Source organism: Ruditapes philippinarum, unplaced genomic scaffold, assembly GCF_026571515.1.
Source record: "Ruditapes philippinarum isolate M1 unplaced genomic scaffold, ASM2657151v2 ctg4140_1_1_1_1, whole genome shotgun sequence".
NCBI classification, from domain to species: domain Eukaryota; kingdom Metazoa; phylum Mollusca; class Bivalvia; order Venerida; family Veneridae; genus Ruditapes; species Ruditapes philippinarum.
In genome coordinates, this window is record NW_026856886.1 from 114,139 (window position 1) to 134,399 (window position 20,261).

The following is a 20,261-nucleotide window of genomic DNA, read 5'->3' on the forward strand; positions in this document are numbered from 1 at the left end:
TGATTTTATTTTCAAAATTTATTTAGTCATTATTATTATAACAATATATAAATTTAAAAAATAATTTAGATGCCCGAATGAAAAAAAATCCAACTTTTTTTAAATATCAATTTCTACAGTATGCTTATAACACAATTTACGCAAGCGCAATGCACGTTCAAACACAAATGAATACCAGTTTATATGAGAGAATAACGCTATAAAACTATCTGATAATTTAGTGGTAGCACACCTTCACAACGATCCTTTCACCAAGATGACAACGATTGCAAAAAGTGACACCCGTCAATATGCGCAGATCACTATAACGTCCATGTTGACGAAGAGTTGGAGATCTAGACTTCTGTATTCAAAACAAAAAGAAAGCAGGTAAGCAAACGTTACTTGTCGGAGACCATCAACCGGACACTTTTGGAACATTTTTCCGTACACACGGTGCGTAATCGTTCCGGGCTGATTTGGAATATTTTCCCGTTCCTGAACTGATTTGGATTTTTTTCACCGGATTGATTCAACAGTCAAATAAAATGGATTTTTAGCTTGACAAGGTAAGAAAATATATAAAATAAGCACATTTACATCTGTAAGTCTTTGAATATTCTACTTGCACGGAACATTGCAATGGTTAAGGAATTCATATACAACTTTATAAGGTTTTTTAATGGTCTTTTATGAGTTGGAATCGGAAAACAAATTTCACATGTCAGTGAAGTTGTAGCAAACATGAGCATAAAATTGCCAAAAAAGTCATTATTATCTATGATTTTCCGGGTATTTCATGATCAACTAAAGAAAAAAAATCTTTCCGCGATAATTTAATGGTTTTTGTTTAATGTTTTATCCAGTAATAAATTTGTAGTACGTATTTTTATGACAACTCTGTAGACATATTAGGGCACCGGATAATTTGATTCATATTAAGGGGGCAGCACGAAATACCCAAATATTGCCCAAATATTGCCCAAATATACCCAAATATTGCCTAAATATACCCAAATATTACCAAATTATACTAAAAATAAATGTTTTCTACTAAAAAAGTGCTGTTTTAATCATGAATACAATATACACTTTCACTAAGATATAATCAAACATATTCAAATATACATTTTCCTATCATTGTGTTTTAAACCAAAATACTGTATATTTACTCCGTTAAACTATTTTTTTTTAAAATAACATAGACACTTGTATATGATATGAAATTTCAACAAAAAAACACCTTAAAAATGTTAGTTAAGACAACAAATACCATATCCATATCTTGATTTAAAATTGCAAGTACATTCATAAAGAACCTATATAGTAGATAAGCAAATGTCACAACTTTATTTTCTTACAACATCTTAACTGCCCATTTCAACGGAATGAATAAAAGTTATAGCAGGCTTCTATTTTTATCTATTTTTAAGTCATATTAGTTTATAAATACTTATTTAATTCCCATTATAATCTATATTTTATACAAACAAAAATAAATATTGCTATATTTGGGTATATTTGGGTATATTTGGGTATTTCGTGCCGCCGTATTAAGGGAAAACAAGGCAACGGGCTGATTTTAGACTTGAAGCTCACTGGAACTCTCAATCAATCACCGAATTCTAATGTTAAACAAAGGCACTTCACTAAAATTTTAAAATCAAGATGTATATACATATTAAAGGTATAACTTATACACGTAGTTGCAAATACCAGTAGTCAAAGTCAAAGCAACATACGTTTATATATAAAAAACTATTGGCTGATTCATAGTCTTGTCAAAGTGTTGTATTATAAGGAGGAATTGGCATATAACTATATAGTAAGTGTAGCGAAGGTACATGTGGAACAAACGTTTATGGATGACCCGTAATGTGCTTCTATAGAAAGTATTAAGGCTTCCTTTATATTTGTACATACGAATTTACAATCAATGTGTGGAGCGAATTGTCGAGAAAATGAACCTAAAGGTTTTCGATTTCGAGTTATGTTTACCTACAAATGAATTGGAAAATAGGAAAAAAAGTTTATTTGGCTCTTCCATATTTCATTGATAGTTAATTTTAATGTCATGGCATTTAATTATCTGATTATGACATTTGCAAATATTTGTTTTAATGGCTTAAGTGAGTGCCAAAAGCAGGCCCAATACACCAAACAATCTAGAACCGTAACTGTGATATTATATTTACTATATATACACGTTTTGATTGACTATTTCTGAAAGGAAATTTCAGCATAAATATTTAGCTACCAATATGTGGAAATATGCCTCAATCTAATAACGGAATATCCTATAAATTATAAACAGGAAAATCCTTTTACCTGGATATATCAATACTTTAAGATGAAACAAATCTACCATCACTACTATATAGTTATATCCCAATCGCTCTGTATTTAACAACACTTTGACAAAACTATAAATATGTCGATAGTTTCATATATTTATGTATGTTGCTTTGACTTTGCAAACTGGCATTTGCAAACTTTAAACTAAATTTTTGACGTTACAATATATATATTTAATATATAATTTAATATAATAATAGTTTTAATGTTTCAATACTTAATTGCAATTTGTATTTATGTTAATACAAATTCATAGATTATAGAAAAATGTCTTTGTTAAAAATGAGAATTCGACGATTGATTAAGAGTTGTTGTGAGCTCTAAGCGTAAAATCAGCCCGTTGCCTTGTTTTCCCTTAATATGAATCAATCCGGTGCCCTAAAAAAAATTACAGGGTTGTCAAAAAATACGCATGACAAATCGTTACTGGACAAAACATTTTACTAAAACCATTAAATTATCGCGGAATGATTTTTTTCTTTAGTTGATCATGGAATTCTTGAAAAATCATATATAATAATGACTTTTTTTGGCAATTTTATGCTACTGTTTGCTACTACTTCACTGACATGTGAATTTTTTTTTCCGATTCCAACTCATAAAAGACCATTAAAAAACCTAATAAAGTTGTATATGAATTCCTTAACCATTGCAATGTTCCGTGCAAGTAGAATATTCAAAGACTTACAGATGTAAATGTGCTTATTTTATATATTTTCTTACCTTGTCAAGCTAAAAATCCATCTTATCTGAATCAATCCGGTGAAAAAAATCCAAATCAGTTCAGGAACGGGAAAATATTCCAAATCAGTCCGGAACGATTACGCACCGTGGTACAGATTTTATAATTTTTAACCTAGAGACATGACGTGATTTAATTCAGATAAACAGATAAAAGCATAAAAAAAAAGGGTGTTTTGATTTTTGAATTTTAATATGATATCCACATACTGCCAGTTTTCAATCACAACCACTTTTCAATCATCCCTAGATGTCCTAAAAACACAATTCTTTTTCACCCCTGTTAAGAATGGGATACATGGATACAAGGGTTACATTGGTTACTTATGGTTACAAAATGTTTTAATAGAAAACGTATACTTTTTTCCAAAAAATATTTGATGCATGAATTTTGTTGGTCATACAGTCATACAGGGGACAGATAATACCACAAGGGTCATACAGAGGGATAAAGGAATATTTTGCTTATTTTAGTCCTTCTCAGAGAGTCATACAGTCATACAGGGGACACATAATACCACAAGGGTCATACAGAGGGATACAGGAATATTTTGTACATTTTAGTCCTCAGAGAGCCATACAGTCATACAGGGGACACATAATACCACAAGGGTCATACAGAGGGATACAGGAATAATATTTTGTACATTTTAGTCCATCTCAGAGAGTCATACAGTCATACAGGGGACACATAATACCACAAGGGTCATACAGAGGGATACAGGAATATTTTGTACATTTTAGTCTATCTCAGAGAGTCATACAGTCATACAGGGACACATAATACCACAAGGTCATACAGAGGGATACAGGAATATTTGTACATTTTAGTCTATCTCAGAGAGGTCTACAGGGGACACATAATACCACAGGGTCATACAGAGGGATACAGAAATATTTTGTACATTTTAGTCCATCTCAGAGAGTCATACAGTCATACAGGGGACACATAATACTACAAGGGTCATACAGAGGGATACAGGAATATTTTGTACATTTTAGTCTATCTCAGAGAGTCATACAGTCATACAGGGGACACATAATACCACAAGGGTCATACAGAGGGATACAGGGATATTTTGACCATTTTAGTCCATGTCGGAGAGTCATACAGTCATACAGGGGACACATAATACCACAAGGGTCATACAGAGGAATACAGGAATATTTTGTACATTTTAGTCCATCTCAGAGAGTCATACAGAGGACACATAATACCACAAGGGTCATACAAAGGGATACAGGAATATTTTGACCATTTAAGTCCATCTCAGAGAGTCATACAGTCATACAGGGGACACATAATACCACAAGGGTCATACAGAGGGATACAGGAATATTTTGTACATTTTAGTCCATCTCAGAGAGTCATACAGGGGACACACAATACCACAAGGGTCATACAGAGGGATACAGAAATATTTTGACCATTTAAGTCCATCTCAGAGAGTCATACAGTCATACAGGGGACACACAATACCACAAGGGTCATACAGAGGGATACAGGAATATTTTGACCATTTTAGTCCATCTCAGAGAGTCATACAGTCATACAGGGGACACACAATACCACAAGGGTCATACAAAGGGATACAGAAATATTTTGACCATTTAAGTCCATCTCAGAGAGTCATACAGTCATACAGGGGACACACAATACCACAAGGGTCATACAGAGGGATACAGGAATATTTTGTACATTTTAGTCCATCTCAGAGAGTCATACAGTCATACAGGGGACACACAATACCACAAGGGTCATACAGAGGGATACAGGAATATTTTGTACATTTTAGTCTATCTCAGAGAGTCATACAGTCATACAGGGGACACATAATACCACAAGGGTCATACAGAGGGATACAGAAATATTTTGTACATTTTAGTCCATCTCAGAGAGTCATACAGTCATACAGGGGACACATAATACCACAAGGGTCATACAGAGGGATACATAGAGGATATTGAATGAGTGTAAGTTCAATACTGAATTTATTGCACGAGTTGAATAAAATTATATTATGCGAGCCTCTGGCGAGCATAATATTATTTTATTCAACGAGTGCAATAAATTCAGTAATGAACTTACACGAATTTAATATTCTATTTATCACATACCCAAAATAAAGACCATTTAAAGTGAAATAAGAGTCATTTTTCATTGACGCGCCTATAGTATAACGCTAACATTTAGCGCGTCTTTACACTATGTTTGTATAACGCTAATGACGTCACGTCAAAATATATGCACGGCCGTGCAATACCATATTTACGGAGTCGCAAAATCGGCACGGGTGTGTGATAAAGGAATATTTTGTACATTTTAGTCCATCTCAGAGAGTCATACAGTCATACAGGGGACACACAATACCACAAGAGTCATACAGAGGGATACAGGAATATTTTGTACATTTTAGTCCATCTCAGAGAGTCATACAGTCATACAGGGGACACATAATACTACAAGGGTCATACAGAGGGATACAGGAATATTTTGTACATTTTAGTCCATCTCAGAGAGTCATACAGTCATACAGGGGACACATAAATACCACAAGAGTCATACAGAGGGATACAGAAATATTTGTACATTTTAGTCTATCTCAGAGAGTCATACAGTCAATACAGGGACACATAATACCACAAGGGTCATACAGAAGGGATACAGGAATATTTTTGTACATTTTTAGTCTATCTCAGAGAGTCATAACAGGGGACACATAATACCACAAGGGTCATTACAGAGGGATACAGGAATATTTTGTACATTTTAGTCTATCTCAGAGAGTCATACAGTCATACAGGGGACACATAATACTACAAGGGTCATACAGAGGGATACAGAAATATTTTGTACATTTTAGTCCATCTCAGAGAGTCATACAGTCATACAGGGGGACACATAATACCACAAGGGTCATACAGAGGGATACAGGAATATTTTGTACATTTTTAGTCTATCTCAGAGAGTCATACAGTCATTACAGGGGACACATAATACCACAAGGGTCATAACAGAGGGATACAGGAATATTTTGTACATTTTAGTCCTTCTCAGAGAGTCATACAGGGGACACATAAATACCACAAGGTCATACAGAGGGATACAGGAATATTTTGTACATTTTAGTCTATCTCAGAGAGTCATACAGTCATACAGGGGACACACAATACCACAAGTGTCATACAGAAGGATACAGGAATATTTTGACCATTTTAGTCCATCTCAGAGAGTCATACAGTCATACAGGGGACACATAATACCACCAAGGGTCATACAGAGGGATACAGGAATATTTTGTCCATTTTAGTCTATCTCAGAGAGTCATACAGTCATACAGGGGACACATAATACCACAAGGGTCATACAGAGGGATACAGGAATATTTTGTACATTTTAGTCTATCTCAGAGAGTCATACAGGGGACAGATAATACCACAAGGGTCATACAGAGGATACAGGAATATTTTGATTATTTTAGTCCATCTCAGAGAGTCATACAGTCATACAGGGACACATAATACCAATAAGGGTCATACAGAGGGATACAGGAATATTTTGTCACTTTTAGTCTATCTCAGATAGTCATACAGTCAGTTACAGGGGATCACATAATACCACAAGAGTCATAACAGAGGGATACAGGAATATTTTGTGCTCCATTTTAGTCCATCTCAGAGAGTCATACAGTCATACAGGGACACATAATACCACAAGGTATCGTCATACAGGGATACAGAAATACTTTTGTACAGATATTTTAGTCCATCTCAGAGAGTCATACAGTCATACAGGGGACACATAATACCACAAGGGTCATACAGAGGGATACAGGAATATACTTGTCGCTATTTAGTCTCATTGCAGAAGATCATAGGATACTAGGAGAGACACAAAATGTGACCACATACAGATAACATACATGCGCAGTGCGATTAGCTCAGAATCACCCCTGATTTTTATAACACTCTTTAGTGGTTCTAGTGCTCAGTAATTATCAGTACTAGTCCATCCGAGTGGGACAATCGAATCCTACATCTCCCGACATATGGAGGTCAACAGAAAGAAGATCACAGTGTGTAAATTCGATATATTGTACCTATCCTCATGTATCTATTCTCAGAGAGCATACAGGGCGACACCTCCTAGGTGATAACTTCGACACAATCTTCGTCAACAGTGGTGGGGTATTATGTGTCCTTATGACTGGGAGACTCCGATTTCCTAGGAAAGGGGAATATTTGTTAGATACCATTAAGTAACAATAGTTCTTATCTCAGATAGTCATACAGTCCATACAGGGGACACATAATACCACAAGGGTCATTACAGAGGGATACAGGATTGTTTTGTAACATTTTAGTCCATCTCAGAGAGTCATATCAGTCATACAGGGGACACATAATACCACAAGGGTCATAACAGAGGGATACAGGAATATTTTGTACAATTTTAGTCTATCTCAGAGAGTCATACAGTCATACAGGGGACACATAATACCACAAGGGTCATACAGAGGGATACAGGAATATTTTGTCCATTTTAGTCCATCTCAGAGAGTCATACAGTCATACAGGGGACACATAATACCACAAGGGTCATACGGAGGGATACAGGAATATTTTGACCATTTTAGAATATACTTGGTTTTCGTTTGGGGTGGGGGTTCTTTAAATTTCGGTCCATTTCAAATGGTCTTACAGGTTATTCAAAATAATTCCATGAATAAGACCGAAGGATAGAGTAAAAACATTATCATTACCATTAATGTTTAGTGTTCAGTTCAACATCCTGGAGACAATTATATAAAAAAAAAAAAACAAATTCTGTAGATATTTCATATGTGTTATTATTAACAGTTATATATACACTTGATTAAATCAAACAACATATAACAACTTGAACTTGAAAAATGGTTTGTGCAAACAAATTTTCAACTACCATAAATATTTTTATAACATTTGAAATTTTGGCTGCATGCAGGGGCATTCATCATCTTACAAAATGTTTCTAGTTAAAAATGTATTTAATTTCGATATTTCTTATTAAAAGAGACAGAGTACCTTGAGAGTACTAGAATAATTTCCCAAACTTAAATTAATTTTGCTTTACATACTCAAAGAACATAATAAACTCCTGCATGACATTGGAAATGATTATGTAATTTGAATTAGATGATGTTGACAAAAATATATAGACTTAACACTCTGTTGATTAATGCAAATTAACTTGGGGGTAAAAATATATAGACACTCCCTGTTGATTAATGCATATTAACTTGGGGGTAAACAGGATGGCATACTGTTTATTCTGTATAGCACAGCTGTCAAAACAAACCAATCAAGGATGATTGGTGGCACTGATTTGTGACCATATATAATTATGTTATGGTGTGTGTAATCGCCCCTTAGTTTTTGAGTCTTGACTTAAATCCAAAGCTCCTTGTCAGTTTAAATTTAATTTTACAACATGTTTACCATATATGATAAAATATACAAAATTTGCATTCTAATATTATATTAATTAATTTGTTACAAATCATAATATGAAATTTGATAAGATATAGAAGATTTTACATTAAATCATCTGAAAAGTTAGCTAAGTTGATGTAAATTAGTAAAGTTTTGTAGCATTATGAATGTTCATCACAGCTCTAAAATACACTATTAGGAAGAAAATTTAGGGAAAATTTTAAAAAGTTGGTGCATTTATTAGCTGAAATGATAATATTCGCAGAATTGAAAGAGAATTTTTTTATATATAATTTCACTGTCAGTTATTGTTGAAAAATCTGTTAGCTGATCGGAAAGAGGCAGTACGGGGATATACAAAATGTCAGCAACAAATGCTGAAGTTTTGGATATTCTATCATTCACTTTGCAAATGATTATAGCTGGTATATGAGGTTAGGCATTGCTTTCTTGACCCCCAAATTTCAACGTCAACATTCTTGAAATAGACATTAAAATATTACTATTTACGGAGGGTGAAATAAATTTATTCACTTATTTTTAGAAGAAACATACATTTATTGTTGATAAAAAAGTGACAGACAACCACTGAACAAAGAAAATACTAAATTAAACATTTTCGGGGCCGTCCGGGTTTGGTGGTTGTCCGGTTTTGGTGGTCCCCAACCAGTAGATATTGTTGTTATTTATGTTAACTTACCGCATGTTTGCATGAATTCGATGGTTAATTCGTCCTAATCAAAGGTGCTAGTGGCATTGATTTGACCTAAAATGTATTTAACCTTGTTATTTATGCACTAAAACATCAATATATAAAAAAGAAAAATTAAAAAAAAAAAATTTTTCACTGTTATATTATTATAGATAAGGTATGCAACATTCAGGTACGAAAATTATGGGTACGCCGGTTATCTGTTGTTAAAAATTTTTCACCCGGGCGGTAATATCGTCGGATTTTTTGCTGGAATCAATGCCACAGTCAATATATTTTTCTATTACAATTTACTATTTATAGATCCCCAATTAAACGCTAGTTAATGTTATAAAGCCCGAAAGTAAGAAATCACCCATGTCCGAAAGATGAGACTGTCACGACATGTACATTGTAACCTGGTATTTACGCTTGAAATACATAAACAAAAAGATCTAACGGGTCGAACACACATGCAAACAACTGGATTTTTCATAATTATAAATGGTTTTATCCTCCACGAGTCGAACTTAGTCCTATGAGCCTGTATTTAAAGAAATATTCAAGAAATTAATAGATCTACTGTGGCAATCATCTGTAAACATCTGCAGTTTACTTTTGTCGATTTTTGAGTCATTTCGGCCCAAAGACGTTTCGGCCCCTGACAAATGCAATCTTGTTAAGTTTTTCTTTTGTGAATGCAAGTTGTCTATCCTGCTTCAGAACTTATCTTTGTGCATTACGCAATGCATGAAGATTTTTTTTGCAGTTTCGTCTTTCTAATAATATTCCGCACTGAAAAATGGCCAATTCTTCTCTCAATATCTTCAATTGATCTTTCTGCTCTTGTATTTTCTTAGATATTGATATGCTTTGCTTTTGTAGCTTAGAATTTTCATACTTAAGTAAGTTTGTTGCCTTACTCAGATTGCTATTATCCGAGGCACCTGTCTGGGTAGAGACTGTTTTGCATGATAGTTTGTCACTCACAGATATTTTTTTAATCATTGTCAGAATTATCATTAACTGATGCAAGAGATTTAATTTCTCCAACAACTTTCACAGTGGGTGGACTAAAGGACTAAAGTCACTGACATTTTTCACATCAATCACCTTTTTCTTATGAGATAATTTCTTCTTTTGATCACATATCCATGCAGGGCTCACACTGGCTCAAAGAAAATAATAGCCAATATTTTTAACTTAAAAAAATAATAGCCAAAAGTTCAGCGGACTATTCACAATTTAGCGATTAACAACATACTGGTTTGGGAGATAAACTCGGCCGAAAATCTGTGTTTTTGGGGCATATTTCATTTATTTGTTTACGTATTCTGATGAATCTTAATTGCACCATAATAAACTTCAGCTCTTCGATATTCCGGTATCACCATAAAAGTTATATGTAGAAACAAAACGGGTAATTTTGAGAGGCCCTGGAAGAGGTACATAAAAACACGGATTTATATTACAAGGATCGGACACTTTCCTTTAGCTTAAAGTCTCGTCGCGCGCATGTTTTGTTCAAACATTTATTTGTTTGCTTTTAGAAAAGGTTAAAAGTTGAGCGTTGCCCCCGCCCGGCCGTGGCTGTTGTTATGTTTGACTATGATACAAAAGAGAAAGAACATCAAAACACTCGGCAATCTGATTGCCCTCTCGTACAAATCAGATAGCCTCGTATTTCAATGCTCTTTCTATTACATAAAAGCTTATTTTTTCTTGATAATGCATAGGAAATTTATTGTGTATGAATAACTTAAATGAAAGAGTGTAGGTGAAATATATATATTTGTAAAGTTTTGCTCATTTATTGATTTTGGTCCTTAAGATCAATTTGAATTTAACTTTATAGTCTGTTGTATTTTATTCCAGATACATTGTATTTAAAAGAGACGTATCCCCAGTGGATTGGTATATAAGGAACTCTTTTTGAGGACAAGCCCTACATACTGGGACCCTTAACTCTATTTTGCTTGGAACATGGCTGAATCAGAACTTATGTAAGTTTAGTGGCTTCCCATTTACTTAGTAGAGAAAACAAAAATAACATGAAAAGTAATAAATAAAAGTTCATGTAATTGCTATGGCAACAAAGAGACAAAGAATTTAGTGAAGATGCATGTGTTTTGGAATAGGGACTTGGCATATAAAACAAGATATTTTTCATGAATATAAATTATGTTTCAGTGAAGACGAAAAAGAATCTTATTTATTTCATGTTGTTGCTTTTTTGTCTGATAAATGTGTAAACATGATATGACTGATAATTTAAAAGGACTCCACTGAGGTTTTTTTGACATGACAGGACTAGAAATAGTTTTCCGAGATTTGTTTACAATTTGAAGTAAGTCGGGACCAATAACTTGTGCGCAATTTTTTCAAATCAATCCCTTGCTCTAAAATCATGATTTTCTGAAAATTTCATTGTGCAAAAAGACCGAAAAATAAAATGCATTGCAATGCATTTCACTCAGATTGGCCAAGAATTGCATAAAAATCAATTTTCTATTTAGTTCTGCAGTGATTTTTTCCCTGTATTTTACAGCCGAATAAAAGCTGTTTTGAATTGAAATTGAAAATTTTATTTAATGTGTGGGTAAATTCCATAATTTGATTTCCCGCTTTAATTTTTAGACTTTTTGATCTTAAAGTAGCCTTTCACAATAATTATAAGCAAGAATATTATCTATAAATTTCCTGTTAAATATTTTATATAAAAAATGTTTTTCTTTTCTATTGTTATATTACAGGAAGTTTAGAAATAGTTTACAGCCTATAGAAGGAGAGCTTCCGAAAACAAAAGAAGAGCTTGAAGAGCTTCTGAATATTGTAAAGGTAGGTTAAAGTTATTATAAAGTGATGATTTTTATTAAGATGAATTACCATGTGACCTGAAATGGTTAAGCACATGAAGTGTTTTAACAACCGTTAGTTCTGGGCCTGGTCCTATTTGTGCAGTGGTTGTTTATTGGTTTTATACTGTATTACTAAACAACATGCAAATGAAAAACAACAACAACAAATTGATATTGAAATTTTATGTTTTAGATATGATAATGAAATAAACTTACTTTAAACAACATTTCCTGATAGACTGCTGAGCCAATTTCATCCAATCTTCACAAGAATGTTCCTTATGTGGTCACCTTTAACAATTTTTCATGGCAGAACTCTGGTTGCCATGGCAACTGACAGAAAAAAAAACTTACAAAATTTTTGTTTAAAAAACCCAAAGAGCTAGAGCTTATATATTTGGCATGAAACATCTTCTAGTGAGTTTTTACCAATTTTGTTCAAATAAAAGCACTTGGGTCAAAATTGGCCCTGCTATTGGGTCATATTTTCCTTATATGTATATAGTAAAAACAAAAACAAATTTTTTTAAAAATCCCAAAGAGCTAGATCTTAGATATTTAGCATAAAACATTTTCTAGTGAGTGTCTTATCAAGTTTGTTTCAATAAAAGCCCTGGGATCAAATTGGCCCTGCTCATGGGGGTGGGGGTCACGTATGTACAGTATATATAGTGTAAAAACTTTAAAAAAATAAACCTTCTTTTAAAAATCCTAAAGAGCTAGAGCTTAGTTATTTAGTATGAAACATTTTCTAACTTTGTATTCCTTACATATTTTGTACATCTTCATTTCTGATTTTTGTAGAAATTTTCTGCAAATTTTCAGAGAAAAAAAGAAGAGGGAAAGACATTGAAAGATGACGACTTACCGGAGATAGAGAAAGCAGACGATCTTAACAAGTCGGAAGAATTCTCTGAATCAGACAAAGAGCTATATGGCAACAACTTTGAAAGCAGAGAGGGTAACTAATGTTTCTTTTGATAAAAAAGTAAAGTTCCAGAGTTCTCCATGAATATTGTTTCTCTGTAAATACTGTTGAAGAAAGCTTGTTTCCATTAAATTCATGAAATTTCATGAAAAAGCGGTTATTTTCTCCGGAAAAACAGTGGAAAATCTACAGACAGGCTTAGTTCTTTCCCAGTATTTTATGCGTGGAGCATGCTGTTTCCTCGGACAGATCTTATTTAACATTTGACTTTAAATTATTTAACACAATAGAAGTCATGATCCCTATTCAAACTATTGAATGAGACTATATATACAGCAAGTTCTAGGTTCAGTTTGATATTATTGTTTTGTATAAGTCTTGGGAATTTGAATTTACAAATATCATTTTGAGGTTGAAAATATATTTGGAAAGAGAAAAAGCTAAAATAACTAAAATAATCAGTTAATAAGCTCAAACTTATGACCTCTTTTGTTTAAAATTAATGCTTTTCAAACTGTTCTTCCAATGCAATTATGATTAAGTGCATTGCTTGTGTAAATACAGGTATATATTTCCTAATTATGATATTATGTGTTACATTATTTCTCATAAAATATTCAATATCTTATCTCAGTTAAAACTTATTTATTTCTCAACCAGTTGAGGAGGCTGCTCGGCCAACACTTGGTGCTACTCAACTAGTAGGAGAGGCTGCTCGGCCAACACTTGGTGCTACTCAACTAATAGGAGAGGATGCTTGGCCAACACTGGGTGAGGCTTAGTTCTGTCATCTTATACTGCTTCAAGTATTTTATTAGTGGAACATGCCGTTTCCTCTGACAGCTTTTATTTAAGATTTGACCTTAAATTATTTAACACAATAGAAGTCATGATGCTAATTCAAACTGTTGAATGAGACTATATATACAGCAAGTTCTAGGTTCAGATTGATATTTTATTGTTTTGTATAAATCTGCGAAATTTGAATTTACAGCTAATAACTTGCACCAATGACCTCTTTTGTTCTTCCGATGCATTTATATTCATTTGCATTGCTCGTGTAAATACAGGTACATATTTCCTAATTATGATATTGTGTGTTACAATATATCTCATAGAATATTCAATATTTTATCTCAGTTAATTCTTCTTCATTTCTCCAAATCCTGAAGAAATTTCTAAATGTGTGACTTATTTTATAAACATGTATAACTTTTCTTGTATAAAATGTTTTTCAAATTTTCCAGAAAATCCCCTCTCTGATAAAGTGTTACCCCCAAGAGAGAAACGGGTAACACGCCTCTTAAGAGAGAGTAATGTTCAACCAGCAAAAGAGGATATTCAACCAGAAAAGCGTATTCCTCAACCAGCAAGCATATTCCTCGACCAGCAGAGCATGTTTCTCAACCAGCAGATGTTCCTCAACCAGCAGAACATGCTATTCAACCAACAGAGAATGTTCCTCAACTGGCAGAATGTGTGCTTGAACCAGCAGAGCATGTTGCTCAACCGGCAGTGTGTGCCTCAACCAGCAGAGCCTATTCCTCAACTAGTAGAGCGTGTTCCTCAGCCAGCAGAGCATGTTCCTCAACCAGCAAAGCCTTGTTCTCAACTAGCAGAGCCTATTCCTCAACCAGTAGAGTGTGTTCCTCAAACAGCTGAGCATGTTCCTCAAACAGAACCTGATGCTCAACCAGCAGAACCTGATGCTCAACCAGCAGAACCTGATGCTCAACCAGTAGAACCTGATGCTCAACCAGCAGAACCTGATGCTCAACCAGCAGTCAATTTTGAGAATGTCTTTGCAGCTTTTGTTTCTGGAATAGTAGTTGGCATTTATATTGAAAGAGTCCGCAATGCTAGAGCTGGTTATGTCACTGCTATAGCTGATGCTAGCAATTCTATAACATATGTATGCAATGCTCTAGCAGGTGTTGGCACTGCTGTTGCTCGTGTTGGCATTGCTGTGGCAGGTGTTCACAATGCTAATGCTTATGTCGGAAATGTACCTTTTGTTGGCACTGCTATAGCAAGAGTTGCAAATGCTATAGCTGATGCTAGCAATTCTATAGCAGATTTATGCAATGATTTTGCTGCAGTTGGCAATGATGGAGCAGCTGATATCTAGAAACTTAAACAATACTTTTTGGAAAGATGTTGTAAAGTGTAACATTGATTGTTAGCTCACCGTTGTCCCTCCACATTTGTTCTTCAACACTCTAGTGGTCACATTTTTACCTCAATCATCATCAAACTTTGTCAGGATGCTTGTCTAGGTAATTGCTCGGATGAGTTATAAACATGGGTCATCCCGGATAAAGACTAGAGCACAGGACATAAAAATAGAAAAATCTTGTTAACACTCTAGTGGCTACTGTTATTATCCAAATATCCTGGAAATTGGTCTACATTTGTTTTGATTATTTCTAGGTCAAGTTTGAATATAGTCAAGTCTTGGGGTTTTTTTTCTGTATAAGGGTAGGTTGGGGATTATTTTTTAGCTTCTTTCTGCAGATTCATTTTTTTAAAATGCTTGTTACTTGAAAATTATACATTTGAAATATGTATTACATCTTTATACCTAAGCTTTACCTTGCTGTACTTGGAAGTGAATATCCTTTGCCACCGTTAGCTGTAGAGATGCCAGTCTGTACATTTGGCAGTCTGACCAGGCTCTAGTCTATAATGTTGGCTTACTAACTTGAAATTTTATCATGCTATCCTTTAAATTGATAATAGACTTTTCCAAATTCAAAGCAAGGCAAATCCATTAGACAAATTCAGAAGGGTAAGGATTATTTGGGTGACATTATTCAGTGTCTGGGACATTTCGTACTGTATTGATTGCTTTAATATTTGATAGTCCTTAGATGAATCAAATCTAAACAGTCCGGCAAATAATCTAAAATCAAATAAATCAAATAAAATCAAATGTTTTTGGGATACATTTGAGCATGTGTATTGTGTTTTCATGAAATGATCTTTCGTTTTGGTTTAGTAAATCTTTGGGAAACACGAAGTTTTTACAAAGGCAAGAAGGCTAGAAATTTTTTACTAAGTATTATTGATCCTTTAAGAGAGTTACATGGCGATATAAAAAAAATATACATAGACACGCACCAACCCAATACAGCAAGGTAGATTAGATTTTTTTCTGATAACAAATAATTTAAATCAGTTTGTACGTAAATGTGACATTGATGCTAGTTATAGATCTGATCATTCAATGATATATTTGGAGTTTTGTTTTGTTCCTGTTAGTCATGGAAAAGGTTTTTGGAAATGTAATAATGCTCTTTTACATGACATTGAATTCCTTGATATCCTTAATAAGAAAATAGATGAAATAAAATTGCAATATTGTTTACTTGTATGTAATATAGATTATGTTTTGGATATTGCTTTGAATTTGTAACATACGTTTACTGAAATTTTGGGTTTAAAGATAAATTTTGACAAAACAAACGTTATTTGGATAGGTTCTCTTAAATATAGTACTAGATCAATTAAGACAAGGTGGAAACTAACATGGGGTGACACACAGTTTAAAATTAAGGATAAACTTTTGATGTTATTTTAGAAAAAAATATTGATCTGAATTTTGATGAAAAGCAGCAGAAAGTAAAAAAATGGTATTAGTCATTGGGAAATAAAGGGAATTAACTCCACTAGGAAAAATCACTGTTGTTTAGTCAATATTGCTTTCTTTTTTTAATCATTGTTTTACAAGCCTACCTACACCTAATACTGCTTTTTTGAGAGAGACACTTAATGACTTATTTTATGATTTTATATGGGAAGGTAAGGCAAAAGTCTGTAATCATTATAACATACAAAGAAGGTGGACTTTACATGGTAGATGTTAGTAGTCATGTTCATTCTTTAATAATAAAATGGTTTAAAAGATATGTAAGTAATTGTGATAGTAAATGTTATAACTCATTGTTTATTGATAAAGTTTTTAATTCTGGAAAAATGTTTTGTATATTAATTAATTATGCCCCCATTTCGAAGAAAAGGGGGTATATTGCTTTGCACTTGTCGGTCCGTCGGTCCGTCGGTCTGTCGGTCCGTCGGTCCGTAGACCAAATGGTTTCCGAGTGATAACTAAAGAACCCTTAAGCCTAGGAACTTCAAACTTGGTATGGTGATTGGTCATGACCAGTAGATGACCCCTATTGATTTTGGGGTCAAGGGGTCAAAGGTCAAGGTCACATTGACCTTGAAAGCAAAAACGGTTTCCGATCAATAACTAAAGAACCTTAAGGCCTAGGAACTTCAAACTTGGTATGGTGATTGGTCATGACCAGTAGATGACCCCTATTGATTTTGGGTCAAGGGGTCAAAGGTCAAGGTCACATTGACCTTGAAAGCAAAAAACGGTTTCCGATCAATAACTAAAGAACCTTAAGGCCTAGGAACTTCAAACTTGGTATGGTGATTGGTCATGACCAGTAGATGACCCCTATTGATTTTGGGGTCAAGGGGTCAAAGGTCAAGGTCACATTGACCTTGAAAGCAAAAACGGTTTCCAATCAATAACTAAAGAACCTTAAGGCCTAGGAACTTCAAACTTGGTATGGTGATTGGTCATGATCAGTAGATGACCCCTATTGATTTTGGGGTCAAGGGGTCAAAGGTCAAGGTCACATTGACCTTGTAAGCAAAAACGGTTTCCGATCAATAACTAAAGAACCTTAAGGCCTAGGAACTTCAAACTTGGTATGATGATTGGTCATGATCAGTAGATGACCCCTATTGATTTTGGGGTCAAGGGGTCAAAGGTCAAGGTCACATTGACCTTGAAAGCAAAAACGGTTTCCGATCAATAACTAAAGAACCTTAAGGCCTAGGAACTTCAACTTGGTATGGTGATTGGACATGATCAGTAGATGACCCCTATTGATTTTGGGGTCAAGGGGTCAAAGGTCAAGGTCACATTGACCTTGTAGGTAAAAACGGTTTCCAATCAATAACTTAAGAACCTTAAGGCCTAGGAACTTCAAACTTGGTATGGTGATTGGTTATGACCAATCAGATAACCCCTATTGATTTTGGGGTTAAGAGGTCAAAGGTCAAGGTCACATTGACCTTGTAGGTAAAAACGGTTTCCGATCAATAATGAAAGAAACCTTAGGCCTAGGGACTTCAAACTTGAGATGGTGATTGGTCATGACCAGTAGATGACCCCTATTGATTTTGGGGTTAAGGGGTAAAGGCAAGGTCACATTGACCTTGTAGGTAAAAATGCTTTCCGATCAATAACTTAAGAACCCTTATGCCTAGGAACTTCAAACTTGGTATGGTGATTGGTCATGACCAGCAGATGACCTATTGATTTTGGGGTCAAGGGGTCAAAGGTCAAGGTCACATTGACCTTGTAGGTAAAAACGGTTTCCGATCAATTAACTAAAAACGCTTAGGCCTAGGAACTTCAACCTTTGTGTGATGATTGGTCATGACCAGCAGATGACCCCTATTGAGTTTTAGGTGAAGGGGTCAAAGGTCAAGGTCACATTGACCTTTTAAGTAAAAACGGTTTCTGATCAATAACTCAAGAACACTTAGGCCTAGGAACTTCAAACTTGGTATGGTGATTTGTCATGACCAGCAGATTACTCCTATTGATTTTGGGATTAAGGGGTCAAAGGTCAAGGTCACAATGACCTTGTAAGTAAAAACGGTTTCTGATCAATAATTAAAGAACGCTTCGGCCTAGGAACTTCAAACTTGGCATGGTGATTGGTCATGACCAGCAGATGACCCTATTGATTTTGGGGTCAAAGGTCAAGGTCTATTGACCTTGTATGTTAAAACGGTTTCCGATCAATAATAAGAGAACCCTTAGGCCTAGGAACTTCAACCTAGGCATGGTGATTGGTCATGACCAGCAGATGACCCCTATTGATTTTGGGGTCAAGGGGTCAAAGGTCAAGGTCACATTGACCTTGTAGGTAAAAACGGTTTCTGATCAATTTACTAAAAACGCCTAGGCCTAGGAACTTCAAACTTTGTATGATGATTGGTCGTGACCAGCAGATGACCCCTATTGAGTTTTGGGTCAAGAGGTCAAAGGTCAAGGTCATTACCAGTAGATACTTTATAACCCTTATTAATTGTTTGATCACTGGGTCAGAAGTCATGCATAATAACCTTATCACATGACTAATTGGCTGCTGATAGGGGGCATACATGTTTTACAAACATATCTTGTTATAAGATTAAAATGCTTTCATGATTGATGTTTTAAAAGTTTATATGACCTTTGTTGATAAACTTTGTATAGATAGTTTGGAACAAATGTTACATATGCCACTGGTTTATAACCATTGCTTTTCAATAGGATATACATGTAGATATTTTTACATTAAATCTTTTTATGATGAAGGAATCAGATTTGTGAAAGATATTCTTATTGAACAAAATGATTTTATTGAATTAAATCTTTTAGAACAGTGTATAGGCAAACAAGTTATTTTTTTAGACTATCATGGTTTAAAACAAGCTATAAAGTCATACATGCTTAAGCTAAATTTTGCCATCAATACTGATTTGCTAAATGTTCAATATCCTATTTTAAGCTGTTATATCAAACCTATTATTATTATTCTTTTCCTGTTTGACCGATAAATACTGCAACCGTTTTCATTTGCACAATACTTAATAAGTAACTATTAATTTACCTGCTGTTATGTTATGTTGCTGTTATCATATGTACGGAAAAGTATGCGGTGTTTGAATTCAGTGTTGTACGGTACTCCAATATTCGAGTCAATAGGCCTTTTTACAACATATATTCCCTAAAATTTAAAATAGAAACACACAATTTTGTATGGACCTTGAATTTATGCCTAACCATAATATATACACGAGCTCGTAAGGTAATAGAACAAATACAGCGTTGTTTTAACACATGTTTTTGTGACAAGTACGAGTCATGTTGAGGTAGACACGATCTTTTGTAAACACTATTTCTTCGAAGTATGTAATTTTTGGTAAATTGTGTTGTGCTAGATTAACAATAAATTGTTTCAAAAATTCGATGGAGTACTTAAACAATTGGAATGATTTTGCAATGTCCAGCAGTAAGATATTTTGTAAGCTATTATCTGCAATTTGGTTATCCCGCCATTAATATTTTGTCCAGAAATATACGGTGTCTCGGTCAGAAGTAAGATATTTTGACGTTGCGCGGAAAAGTTGTGGTAAACGCCCTATCACCGTGGTGTAGGGAACT

The 20,261-nt window shown here is 34.2% G+C and overlaps 1 protein-coding gene across 2 annotated transcripts; it reads left to right on the forward strand.

Moving 5' to 3' along the window:
- Nucleotides 1-285: 285 nt before the first annotated feature.
- LOC132748013 (uncharacterized) lies at nucleotides 286-18,805 on the forward strand. Of its 2 annotated transcripts, none has more exons than XM_060737554.1 (6): nucleotides 286-369; nucleotides 11,114-11,241; nucleotides 11,992-12,076; nucleotides 12,901-13,057; nucleotides 13,685-13,795; nucleotides 14,272-18,805. In XM_060737554.1, the coding sequence occupies exons 2-6, from the start codon at nucleotides 11,222-11,224 to the stop codon at nucleotides 15,150-15,152; spliced, it is 1,254 nt and encodes a 417-aa protein (XP_060593537.1). In that variant the 5' UTR covers nucleotides 286-369; nucleotides 11,114-11,221; the 3' UTR covers nucleotides 15,153-18,805. The 2 variants fall into 2 exon arrangements, with proteins under 2 accessions (XP_060593537.1, XP_060593538.1); XM_060737555.1 differs by having other exon boundaries at nucleotides 12,922-13,057.
- The last annotated feature ends 1,456 nt before the right edge of the window (nucleotides 18,806-20,261 follow it).

Bases quoted from the DNA above. Each gene is read 5' to 3' on its own strand.
- LOC132748013 (XM_060737554.1), top strand. From the start codon at position 11,222: ATGGCTGAATCAGAACTTAT. The intron at 12,077-12,900 runs GTAGGTTAAAGT...TGATTTTTGTAG, and splicing joins AGCTTCTGAATATTGTAAAG to AAATTTTCTGCAAATTTTCA. The intron at 13,796-14,271 runs GTGAGGCTTAGT...CAAATTTTCCAG, and splicing joins GGATGCTTGGCCAACACTGG to AAAATCCCCTCTCTGATAAA.